We start from the raw sequence: 13,246 nt of genomic DNA, 5'->3' as shown, positions 1-13,246 counted from the left end.
AATAGTTCACTTGGTCTTGGGGCAGGTGAGCTAAAAAATGATTTTTTGCCTCAACGAGGTATAAAAAGTAGTCAAAAATACAAAAAAAGTATTGTTTTGAATTGATCAGATATGTTGAGTAAATCGTTATCTTAATTGTGAATGCCTAAAATATGAGTTTCACAGTGTCGGTATGCTGTGAATGAAAATTATGTTTGATAATGGGACCAGTTTTCTAGGGGTAGGGGTAATATTTCTATCATTTTTTGAAAATTCTTTCTTGAAAATTAGTTTCGGTGGTTTATTAATGTAGAAAATTAAATTTAGTCACGCAATAACTTGTAAGAGTCGAATTTATGCAAATTTTCGCGGGAGTCGAAATTCCATGTTGTTGGAATTAAAAACAAATATATTCTGACTACGAAAATCGCCACAAGTCATCAACAGAGTCCTAGGGTGACTGGATAGACTACCCAAGTATATTTCGTTCAGCATTTTTCTAATCGGCGTTGTGACGTCTATTTTGCTTTTTACGGACTGATTTGAAGTTTACACCGGATCGAAAAGTTCATACGTCATCATGAATTTTTTGTCCACATCACGTAAAGAAATTACTGCACGTAAAGAAAAGAAAATGCACATTAAGTATTTAGAGATCGACATAACGTAAAAATGAAACGACCTCACGGTACAAGACCATTGCACGTAAAGATAAATCCACATAACGTTTAATATATGTTGACATAACGTAACCATAAAACGACAGAACGTAAAGACAAAATTACAGAACATAAAGACGAAATGGCAGAACGTAAAGACAAAACGATATAATGTAAAGATGTTTCGACATAACGTAAATACAAAATGACCACATGTAATTATAAAACCACAGCAAGTAATATAAAATTGACAACACGTCAACAAATGTGTATCTCCTCAGACAGTTTAGGCGTTCCATAACACGTAAACAAATGTGTATCTCCTCTGACAGTTTATGCAATCCATACTATCATATAACTTTATATCTAAATTTCACGACCTTAATATGATGTTTATCATATATTATGGAGCTTGAAATGACGACACTTACCAGTGTCTCATCCCCGCCACATGATATATAGTAAGTGGCCACCCGAGGACACGCATATTCATACTGACACAATATACATATATGAACAAGTTTACATTGGATTTTCAGGAGGCTTCATATCCAAAATGCCTATGCTTTAGAATATTTGTATAATTCTGTATCTCACAAAGTGTACATCACACTATAGGTCTCTTATTCTATGATATAACGTGCTTATTAACTTATTGTTATTTAAATTCATGATTTTCACGCTTGACCTTTTCTCAGGTGATCTCTATTTGAGACGAATTAATAAAGGTACGAGTTGTCCTTGATTGTTTTCAAGACTGGTTTCCTCAGAAGTTTTAATAGAAAAAGTACCAGAAGAAGAAACGGTTGTGAAAACTTAAATGTAGATAAACCAAGATTTTTTTTAATGAAATGGGGGATTATCCAATTAATATCTCAGTATAAACGAAATGAATGCAGACGATGCCGAACAAAGCGATGTCCTTGACAGTTGGGAAGAGATGGAAGATACTTCGGTATATTCAAAAATATAAAATATTCACTCTCATTTATTATGGTTTCGGGTTCTAACTTTTATATAGCAACAAATTTCGATAATCATACTAAATTTTGGAGGTCTTTTTTTCTACAAATGTATAATTACTACCTTTCTACAGTTCTTAGCTTCCAATGGATAGAAAATGAGTTTGAATAATACTGAAATCATATAAAAATGTTCTGATGTTTCAATGTCTCTCAATTGCAGTTGTTATCCTCCACATACATTTCAACATGTCTATTAATCAGGTCTTGATATAGCTTTAGCTTTGAGTATCTTGCTGTGAGTCAATTTAACAAAATAATGAACTTTTTAGTTGGATAGTCTATTTTTTTTGTTATTTGACCTGAACTTCAAGGCTGAAGTTGATGATTATGATATTTCCTCTCTACGTCAATCATGCCCCATTACCTATGTCATTAGATTGTGACTTATGTTAATATCTATTTAGTTAAAACAGTTGATGTTTGGTAGCTCTTTCCTGCATGTTTGTCAGCTGCTATTTCTAATCAATCTGCCTCTATGTTGCATTGGATGTCTGCATGATCTGAAGTCCAGTTAACGAGTTCTGTGCCACAGGGCCGATCATCAGACCAAAGTAGTACTCATCAAAAACTTGTTGTTTCCTTGGCGTCACAGTAGTAAGGCCTTTGTGATGACAAAACGTGACATTGAGAACCAAAAAGGGGAGGGTCCATAAAGGAAAGTTTTGGGAGTTCGTCAGTCATTTCATATATAAATTTCAATTTACTTGGCTGGATGATTGGTGGGACTACCGTCAACAAGTTTCTCTTTGATGCTGTTACATGTACTGATTATCATAATAATTAAAACATATTATTTTTATGAAATGCTTGTATACCCTTTAGGGCTAGTCAAGAAGTTACATTAATTCAATAAACAGTGTACATGCATTCATTTAAATATATGATCCTTGGCTAACATGAACCTCATATTCCCAATTAATTGTCTGTCTTATAAGATTGCAACTGAGTCGTTATTTTATTTATATCAGTCGCTAGTAATAAATGTTTGATTTTTTCTTAGTTTTGCTGCATTTTTTCTATTAAAACTTTTTCTACGGGACCAATGGCCACGCGTCTAGTCCTAATCCCTTCATAAAAAAAGAGATGAGGCGTTGTTTTGCTCTAGGCATGCCAAACTCGTACAGGAAGTTGATATCGGAGAACAACCAAAATCACTTTCAAGGTATGCCCAATCTTTATAAAGCCACACCAAATTTTGAAACAAATCCATCCATTGGGAGCCGAGATAATCTCAAGGAATGACGGATAAGGTGGTTTCAATCTCATTGAGTGAAAGTTTAAAGTGATAACAAAATATAAAATAACACTAATGAATACATAGATACAGGGGCCACTCTTTTTAAACTTGAATTTTCAACTTATTATCTTGATTTTTTAATTAAAAAAGAATGGCAGATATAGGCTTCCATACACAGATATTATTTACTTCACATAAGTCCATAGGATTAACAACGTAGGTAAATTCTATGTTTAAAACATGACACATATAAAGTGATAGCAATAGAAATGATTTTTGGTTTTTTAACCCTTTGTGTGCCCCAGGTGGTGGAATGGCGTGTTACATGCTGGGGCTGTCAGGCTATAATACGGAAAACCTGACCGCAAACCATAGTTGTGTACCGTGTTGGGAAAGTGCCATTTTCCTCGCACGTTAAAGAACCCTGCTGTGATATTCGATAGTAGAAACCTTTGCGCTCCGCCACAGGAGGCTAAATTGCCCGACCCTACCCATCCCTCCCGTTTTCTAGTGGCAATCTAAATTTGTCGACCCTATTGCCCCTGTGTCACATCCCCTTTTCATTTTATCATGTTCATCGCCTGAATATAGCTGAAATATTGCTGCTCGGGCGTTATACCCTAACAATCAATCAATCATTAGATATAGTATGTACGTTGTTAATCTTATTGACTTTTGAGAAGTAAATTATGATCTGTGTATGGAAGCCTATATCAGCCACTTTTTTTTAATTAAAAAAATCAAGTTAATAAGTTGAAAATTCAAGTTTAAAAAGAGTGGCGGATTTAGGTCCCCGCATATGTGTATTCATTGGTGTTATTTTTTATTTTATTTTATCACTTTATGCTCTTACCCAACGAGATTGAAACTACTTTATCTGTCCATCATCCCATACAATTATCTCGGCACCCAATGGATGGGTTTGTTTCAAAATTTGGTGTGGCTTTATAAAGATTGGACATACATTGAAAGTGATTTTGGTTGATCTCCGATATCAGCTTTCTGTTTGGCATGCCTAGAGCAAAACAAAGCCTGCAGCTTTTTTTTTGATGAAGGGATTAGGACTAGACATGTGGCCATCGGTTCCATAGAAAAAGTAATAATAGAACAAAGTAGGGCAAAAATCAAAGAAATCAAACATTTATTTCTAGCAACTGATATTTCAAATAACTACTGAATTGCAATCTTAAAAGACAAACAACTAATTGGGAAAATGAGGGTCATGTTAGCCAAGGATCATATATTTAAATGAATGCATGTACACTGTTTATTGAATTCATTTAACTTCTTGACTATCTCTGAAGGGTATACATGCGTTTCATAAAAAAGTATGTTTTAATTATTATGATAAACAGTTCATGTAACAGCATCAGAGAGAAACTTTTTGATGTTAGGCTCGCTACTCATCCACCCAAGTAAATTAAAATTTATAGGTAATTGATTGATGAAATGACTGACAAACTACCAAAATTTTCCTTTATGGACCCTCCCTTTTTTTTGGCTCTCAATGTCACTTTCTGTTATCACAAAGGCCTTGCTACTGTGATGCCAAGGAAACAACAATTTTTTTTTGACGGAGTCGATGCATCGACCCTCTGGCATTGAAAGGAGTACTATTTTGGGTCGATGATCGGCCCTGTGGCACAGAACTTGTTAGTGTAAGAGTAATCAAGGGAACCAAAGTTATAGTGTAGTTTTGCGTTTTGTATAAGTACCATGAAAAGAGCTTTCATTATGATAAGTCACAGTGACGGTACATGTTTTCCTTTAAACATGCTACTTAAAAAGTGTGTTTGATTGCGTAATGCTACTTAAAAAAGTGTACATGTATGGTAGTTGTATGTCATTTGATTTCATGGGACAATTTACAATCTTGAAAATATAATTTAAACAATTTGTGAACTCCTCATTTATACATACATGTATAATAACACTATTGGTCAACATGGTCAAAATACTTTTTGTAACAATCTCTGATTTCAATAAACTTAATGAAATGGACAGTTGAAAATAATTCAAATAAAAAATACACATATTTGAGGTAACATACATTTTGTATGTAGAGAAAATTACATTTGTACTTCTTAGAAACTATTTCTATCTGTCAAAAACTTGTGTCATATACACTGTATTTTGCACCTCTAGTAGGACTAGTGTACTACATTATGACATTTAAATTATTAAATTCACATCTTTACACTGTATCAAATATATTTTTGTTTTTGCATCTGCAAAGCTTTATCAGAGTACCCTTTAGGGTCTTTATAGAAAAGTAGTTTATTAAGCTCCTTTTTAAATTGTCTGATAAATATATGTAAGATACATATAGTTAAAGAGAAGCCATATGCTGTATTCCTATACAGTCTATCTATTCAGAAGAGAGTGACATATCATACATCATAATGGCATATGCAAATGCCTTCTTTTTAAATTGCAGAAAATTTACATGCTTGGTTTCAAACAAATCATTGCTTGGCTTAACCTTAAAAAAACTTAAAAAAAGTGAAAAGGCTGATCGACTCTTTTTTTTTAATTACTTTATAATCCTACAAAAATTGTAGTAATAATGCAGATTTATTTATGCTTTAAATATAGCCTGTGTTTGACTCATGGTGCGCCCACAGTTTATCACTCCAATGGTGAGCCATTAGTGTGTAAACTGAACCTATATGTACATAATGTAGATATCCAACCATGCTCTCATCAACTGTCAAGTCTTATGCCGCTTCATATTCAGGCGTGTAGCTGCCGTTAGGCAAAAAAGCTTTTGCCTGCACTTAATTTTGCCAATTTTTTTTTTTGAGATAAAATACATCCAGGAGAGGCATAAATGATGCTCTGAAACGGTATCTCCGCAGAGCTTTGGGGGGGGTGGGGGGTGGGCTGACCCCTGTCGTAATTTTGCCTACACTTCAATTTTGCCTCAGCTACGTGCCTGATATTTTCCCTAAAAAATTAGTCAGGTAAATAATCCTGCGAACCATGTGAGCAGAATCATGTTTGGATTTCTCCTTGGTAAACCACCTGCATTATTATTTGCATGTAAATGTTGCAAATTTATCTGGAACTGTCATATTCAGTCATGAATTTTGTATTAATTTGTTTTGTGTTTCAAAGTTGATAGATATTCTGATTTGTATCTTCTACAAAAATGTCAATAATAGAAATATAGTCATCAAAGGATAACCACAGGAAATATTCAAGTGGCTCAAAAGGGGGTGGGGGGGGAAGGTTGACTGGTCCTATAGTTTCCTCAAACGTATCTATCAGATTGTTCTTCAACAAGACTCCACTCGGTACCAGTCATTTTATATTTTTTTCAAATACAATAAATATGTGACCACGTACATATACTGATGACATTAAATTTTCGAACAAAAGTTTTAAAAAATACATAATTTTAAAAGTTCGATTGCTTGTTGGAACCATTACGGCAGCTGACATGATTTTATTGTGACCTATGACATGACTAAAAATAGATTTCTTAAAATAACTTATAAAAACTCGCTGCTCGTTAGATTTTAAAAGATTTAGTTATTTTTTATTGGATTAAATATTTATGATAAAGTTCCGAACGTTGTGTAAACAAAATTAATTACAAGATAGACAATGACGAATAACGTGTATACATATGGAGATCGGAAGCCGATTTGCAAATAATTTTACTTCTCCGTGGAATTTTCTCCATGATTAAAATTTATAAAATTCATATCTGAATTTTAACTTTTCATGATTTATTTCTTCTCACAAAAAATTAACTAAATTTATTCATGGTGAACTGTAAAAGGTCGTTTTTCGCCAATCCTCATTTATATGGTTCTATCAAACTTATTTTTGTACTTATTTTTATATTTTGGTGTGTATTTGAGAGGTAGTAGATTTCTGCAATTTGTATGGTGAAAGTGTGTGAGTGTTTCAGAAGTTTGTTCTCTGAAGAATGTGAGGTAGATTTTGTTGTTGGCAATGTTGGTAACTTTCATGAACAGCTGTTTGTATGGGTGAATGTGTATATGTGTATTTTGACTTTTTATGAGCAACTCGGCTGGTGTTTCTAGAAAAGCAGAGGACGCTTACCCTACCGGTGCACCTGGTCCATGCTCCCAGTTTTTAGTGGAGTTGCTCATTTACTTTTGTTACTTTATATGTATGATTTTAGTTACTTTATGTTCTTTGTTGTGTATGTCTGTTTTGCATGTCTGGTCTTTGTCCCTGGATTACATTCTTTTGATTACCACTATAACCTTGGTTCCCTTGATTACTCTTTGAGCCTGTAAACAATGAATGTTAAGTATGAATGTAGTGTGTGATGCTATGAATTTTGAAATTATATAAATGTTTTATTTGATATAGTTTTCATATGGTAATAAATAATCAAAACATGTTTACATCTTTATTGCTACCATATTATATACAGTTACAAAAATGTGGACACATAACAAAAACATAATGTCATAGCTGTAGAACTGTAGCTCTTATTTTAAATATGGCAATTTTTTGATATTTGCATATAGTAACTATCAAAAATTTTTCGTATAAACCATAAGAGGTGGGGTTCAGCAGCTAGTTAACAGAAAGAAGAATTCAAACAAAGAAAACAAAGAAACACAGAAAATTACATACATAGAAAATGAAGCAATCAACTTGACATGATAAATATGCGAACAAAAAAAAAGTGCCCTTTTCCAACTACAAAGGTGCCCCTCTGCTCAACAGCACCCTGCCCCTTTCAACTTCTAGCTGGAGCACTGATAATGTACCGGTATCACATTTGATACTGGCAGTCATCTTCCTACCTAAACTTGTTGCAATCTGGTCTAATCATCTGACTAAAAGATGACCAATAGCAAATCTGAAAAATGTCCTTGTGACAGTAAAATATTTTAATGGAGCACAGTGCTCATGGCAATAAGAGAAAGGTGGAATCAGATTATGCTTAAGTTTAGCAGAAATGAAGTTAGCTAAATCCAGATATCTTTTATTCTCTTTTCTAGGGGAATTCCACTTTTTCAAATCCAGATTTTATTGTTACATGTACTTTTTTCACTGTATGCATACATGTACTTTCAATTTCACCAATTTATGGTTTTTTTTATTGGCTTGTCACAATTGTACATGTTGAAAAATCATGTCTGTAAATCCCTTGTAAAGAACTGGTGTGCTTCTCAGGTATCGCACTGGGCTTTCCCAATGTCACAATTTGCGATTTTTTATTTGATCTGGCGACAAAAATAACCTATTTGCGATTTTCTTGGCGCCTAGGTTTTGTATATTAAAATTGACAAAAATTTTGTCAGCAACGGATATTCCCTCCCAGTAGTACTGTCATACCCTTTCTTGGCTTTTGAGGGTTTTCCATCTATACTTGAAAATACTATCCCATGTATCCATTTTTTCATCCTTTCTCTTTTCAGGTCTTGGACAAAAAGTTAAAAGAAATGAAGACAGAAGACAAGTAAGTTTAATGCTACATGTACACGTACAGAAATGATCAATGTTTCTGGGGGAAAAAATGCAGATAATGTTGGTCATTGTTTATTTTATTTTCAAAGAAAAGAAAGAATATCGTGAACAGAACAAATTTTCCAGTTTATAGCCTGAAAACAAAATATTAAATATTTTCAGTGATTACAAAAAGGTCTTCAGTAAGTGCTAACACACCATAAAGTAAGCTCGGGAAAGCCCTGACAACAAAATTAATTAAATCCATGGTAACTAAACAACAATAATTCTTTAAAATCAAAGTATAAAGTTAGTATATGTAATGACACAAAGATACATTAATGACACAGTATTATTTGTTAATTACAGAATGTTTACTTATTCTAATAAAACTTTATAAAAATAAAGCTGTATTTTATTATTGAATGTAAGCAAGCAGCAGCAGAAGATATAAAGTATATTATGTAGACATGTTTTGAAGTAATGACTCCACTAGACAAGGATTTATGGATAGTTTTGTCAAAAACTCATTTCTACATTTTGTGTTATAGAAAACCTTCCCCCGTACAAGCACTTGTTACAGACAGTAGTGATAGAACTCAATATCAACCACAAGTAAAGATTCTTAAACGACAAACAGATACGTCTAATAACTCTACAGATCAAAGGTACATGTACTTCATGGTTATTAGTTACCTTATAGTTAGATATTACTTGATTCTAATTATTATAAACCCAATCCATAGGAGAAGGGATGCACTTATAACTTTGTCATTCCATTATTCGGTATCAAATTTTTAGCTCACCTGACTGAAGGCCATGTGAGCTATTACCATCACTTGGTGTTTGTTGTCGTTGTCCGTCGTTAACAATTTTTCAAAACTCTTCTCTTTTGACACTACTTGACAAATTGGAACGAAACTTGGTATGAATGATATAGAATTTTCCTTATATAATGGTAATACATGTACATGTATGCAAAATTGTACTAAGCTTCTTTTAGGGATATGGTAGTATTGTTGTTGTTTTTATGTGACATCCACTCCCTGTTTGCTAAAAAAGAACATGAATTTTCCTGTATCAGGACAAAAGGGTCCCCCCATGAGAAATTATTTAATCAATTATGAATAATATTTCTATTAGTATTGAAAATGTAAAATTTGAAATTTAATTTCTAAATTGTTAACATTTTAACTTTTTGTTTCTTATTTAGACAATATTTTATCAATACAATGATAACAATTGTCAAATATACACTCTTTAAAAAGGAAATATGTCTAAAAACAGTCATTTTTAAAAAATGTATTACTGACAACATTTCTTTTTTCAAATGATCCTTGTAATAATAAATGCTTATGTCCTTGGGCGGCTTATGTCCTAGACCAGAATTTTCCTTATATCTTGATAGAAAGCGGGGATATTTCTGGTGAGCTGTCCCTCATAGTTTGTTCTTTTAACTCACAAGTTTCTTTGTTTTTTAATCTCTCAAATATTATAGATATTGCTTAAAATTACTACCTCTGTTTTGGAGATAATGAAAAGCTCCTCTGCCATGAAACCTAATGCATTCATTTTCTTTGAATAAAAAGTATAAATGGCTTGTTAAATACTCTCAGAATAAACGAAATCAATTAATTTTGATTTTCATTTTTTGTAACAAAATTCTGCTTATCAAATCTTGATTTTAACATTATGATTCTTTCTTTACAGTATATTTCCATTTGAATTTGACATTTTCCACTTTTTCTTTGGTTTCATAAAATTTTGTCTGAATTCGTCATCTCTGGTTTATAATGTCATCATGATTCCTTGTATATATTAATAGAATACATAAAGTGATTTATGCTTCATATTAGAAATACATTGTACTGTGAAAGTACTTTAATACGTAGATACCAATTTTCGTGGATTATCGAAGGTACTCAAGTTCTTGGATTCTTGAATTTGTGGTTTTGAGGTTTTTTAGTATACACATCAATGGGAATCCCGTTTTCATTGGTAACCAAATTTCATGGTCTGACTCACCCATGAATACCACGAAAATTGGTACCCCATGAAAAAAAAAGTACTTTCACAGTACTTCAGCTATTATTCTGATTTATCAAATTTAATTAGAATAGACTTTTAGGCCAAGCATATTCTCTGGCAAATTCTTTGTAATAATTTTTATAATTTTCAGGTCTCAAAAGCCAACTAAGACATTAGAACAAAGAGAAGCTGAATATGCAGAGGCTAGATTACGTATCCTTGGACCGTCATATAAGAATGATGAGGGTGAGGAGAATACTAGTACCTCTGAGGAAAGGTAGGAGAGACTGTGAAGTACAATATGTAGATCTGTAGTTAGTCTACAGAAGTAACAAAATTTGTGTTTTTTTAATCTTATTTTTATACCCCTGCTCTGAAGGGGTCTGTTCATACAAATATTGTCAGAATTATCTCTGTCCTCCAGGGATAGATTAATTTCAGATTTGGTATAATCCTGAAATTTTAGCAACAGTTTTATTGTTTGGATTTTTGTGGTAAGACTTGTACCTTAAAAATTAAACCATTGTGAATATATTCTTCAATGAAAATTGAAATGCAATTTGGGGAACAACCACAAATTTAAAGTTGCACGATAGTAGATTGTTCATAGAAATTGAGAGAAAAATCTTTGAAATTTTCCCTGTGTACAGTATCTGTTGTAATTAAAATGGGTGACATTAATTTTTTGATTTATGGGATTGCCATACAAGTTTGTGTGTCTGTCACTTTTTGATTATGGATGATCATTAAAAAAGTACTCTACCAAACATTTTCAAATTTTTGGATAATGATTTGCACCATAAGATGTAAGACAAGTTGCATTTACAGTTCTGGAGTAATTTCCCTTATCACCTATAAAAATTTGGGGTGCAGCAGTATTTGAGATCAGCAAATTCATTTTGTCCTTTTTTCTCCTGCACCATTGTAAATTACCTTAAATCCATGGACAAAAAATTTTTGCATAGTAATGGAACTGATAACAATGAAACATATACATGTACATATCTATTTCATTTCAGAGTTACACAACTTTTTAAAGATTTAAACACAAGCAATAACTGTGTTCAAGTTTTGCGGCAACCAAAAGGCCCAGACGAATCAGGTGGATTTGACTTTCCAAGATAGTACCAGAATTCAAGCTGAACAGACAGACAGACAGAGAAAGTGCCAAAATCAGTCATAACTTAAATGTTGAAAAACCAAAATTTTGGTGATCCACCTATGTTTTTGTTAAAAAATTTTGATTTTGTTTTTATAAGTATCCAGTTTGTTTGTGGTATGCCATTGACAACCCTGCTATGTGTGTGATCTTTTTGAGTATTATTATTATCATGCTTATAAAAGGAATGTTATTTTTGTACAAATATTGCAGGGATAATTTGATATGCGTGTCTAATGGATCTTGAATGGTTCTTATATTTAGCCATGTACAATGTATATTGTATATTGGTCATTGAAATTTAAAATGAAATTCAGAATTTAAAACATATCTTTGCTATGAATTGACTGATAGAAACGACTCAGGGCCAAGTTTACAGTCTGAAGTTTTAATGGAAAGTTCAAGATGAAGATGAGTGCAAGTAATTTACATGTGTTGATAAGACTATGTGACTAAATATATCTTGTCATAAATCAGTCGAATGAAAGGAAGTGGAGCATTTACTCCATTACTGGTAGACGTTTAAAATATTTCAAAATCTGTGATTCTCAAATTTTCTGACCAAATAAGGACATCAGTGCCCGATGTCCTGAGAGGAACTGTTAACCTTGGAGTTGTAATCAGGGGATCAAATTAAGCAGGTGGTCCCAGCTCCTGGACTGGAAATTTCTAACTATGGACTTTTGAAATTTTATTTCCCCAGGTTGGACCCTTCAACTGTCTTCATCGACACTTTATTGAGGACTTTTGAGTTTACTCAACTGGGCCATTGATTTGAAACTTGAAAAAGTCCAGGACCTTCCATGCTTTCAACTAAATTTGGATCCCTGTGTAATCATCTTCATTTCCTTTTATACGGCTACTTATTAAATAGAAAGGCCAATAGGAGTCTGCCTATCATATGTCCTGAAGTTCATTTCTAGATATTTTTATAAAGATGTGTATTTTGGGCAAAATAGATATAAACTGCTTGAGTTATTCAAAGTGAGTAAATATTGATCAAATATTTTATCTTTTAAGATATTGCATTGTCTTAGTAGCAATTGATCAAATTTGTGTAAATATGTATATAGGCTTTTTTTAAAAAAAAAAAAAACAGAATTCATTGTTACTGCTAGCCAGGGTTGTGCATCACATGCTCGTGTATTAAATACAGTGAAACCTGTCTGAACAAAACCACTTTTGGACTTTAAGAAGGTAGTCCTAAGGTAAGGGACACAACTCTTGCAAATTATTGGAATGTTTGTATTCAGCATTTTACATCAATCAATGTAAGCATCAAAGTAACTTGGACTAATTTCATTCTGTTTCAAATGAAAGCTTGATATGCTTTGGTGAAATTGAATATGATACAAACAGACCATTGATTTTTAAGAGTTATGTCCTTTACCCTAGTCCTACCTCAAATTGTGTTAGGTTTAGGAAGGTGTTTGGTTAACCAAGGTTCAAAATTCATTTAAATTGATTTGAAGGGACCTTAAAAGGAGTCTGGTTTAGACAGGTTTTTTTGGTGTATTCAGGCAACCAGTTTTCACTGACCAGTTTCACTGCTGGCTTCTTACAAGGAGTAGGGTTGACTAATTTAAAGTGTACAGTTGATACAGATTTTGAAGTTTCACAAATGTTTATCAAAAAAAGTTACAGCCCAACTTTGCTTGCACAAAATTTAAAGTCTAAAGTCTTCTCCTTTATTATCAGAGTATATAGCTTTTGGATTTCT

The 13,246-nt window shown here is 32.7% G+C and overlaps 1 protein-coding gene across 1 annotated transcript; it reads left to right on the top strand.

The window, feature by feature from the left end:
• The first annotated feature begins 1,415 nt into the window (after positions 1-1,415).
• Positions 1,416-12,624, top strand: LOC148601834 (SUZ RNA-binding domain-containing-like). Its single transcript, XM_088554983.1, has 5 exons — positions 1,416-1,593; positions 8,312-8,352; positions 8,891-9,007; positions 10,519-10,644; positions 11,387-12,624. Exons 1-5 carry the CDS (start codon positions 1,528-1,530, stop codon positions 11,490-11,492), a joined length of 456 nt encoding a protein of 151 aa, XP_088411109.1. The 5' UTR covers positions 1,416-1,527; the 3' UTR covers positions 11,493-12,624.
• The last annotated feature ends 622 nt before the right edge of the window (positions 12,625-13,246 follow it).

Source organism: Perna viridis, chromosome 12, assembly GCF_037379345.1.
Source record: "Perna viridis isolate PV_CMFRI_1.1 ecotype Kerala chromosome 12, ASM3737934v1, whole genome shotgun sequence".
NCBI lineage: Eukaryota > Metazoa > Mollusca > Bivalvia > Mytilida > Mytilidae > Perna > Perna viridis.
This window is presented reverse-complemented; position numbering and strand designations above follow the sequence as displayed.

What these genes read in the sequence shown, in the direction of transcription:
- LOC148601834 (XM_088554983.1), top strand. Translation starts at nt 1,528, where the DNA reads ATGAATGCAGACGATGCCGAACAAAGCGATGTCCTTGACAGTTGGGAA. An exon ending in GAAATGAAGACAGAAGACAA is followed by an intron (nt 8,353 to 8,890) that starts GTAAGTTTAATG and finishes TTTGTGTTATAG; the next exon opens with AAAACCTTCCCCCGTACAAG. An exon ending in AATAACTCTACAGATCAAAG is followed by an intron (nt 9,008 to 10,518) that starts GTACATGTACTT and finishes TATAATTTTCAG; the next exon opens with GTCTCAAAAGCCAACTAAGA.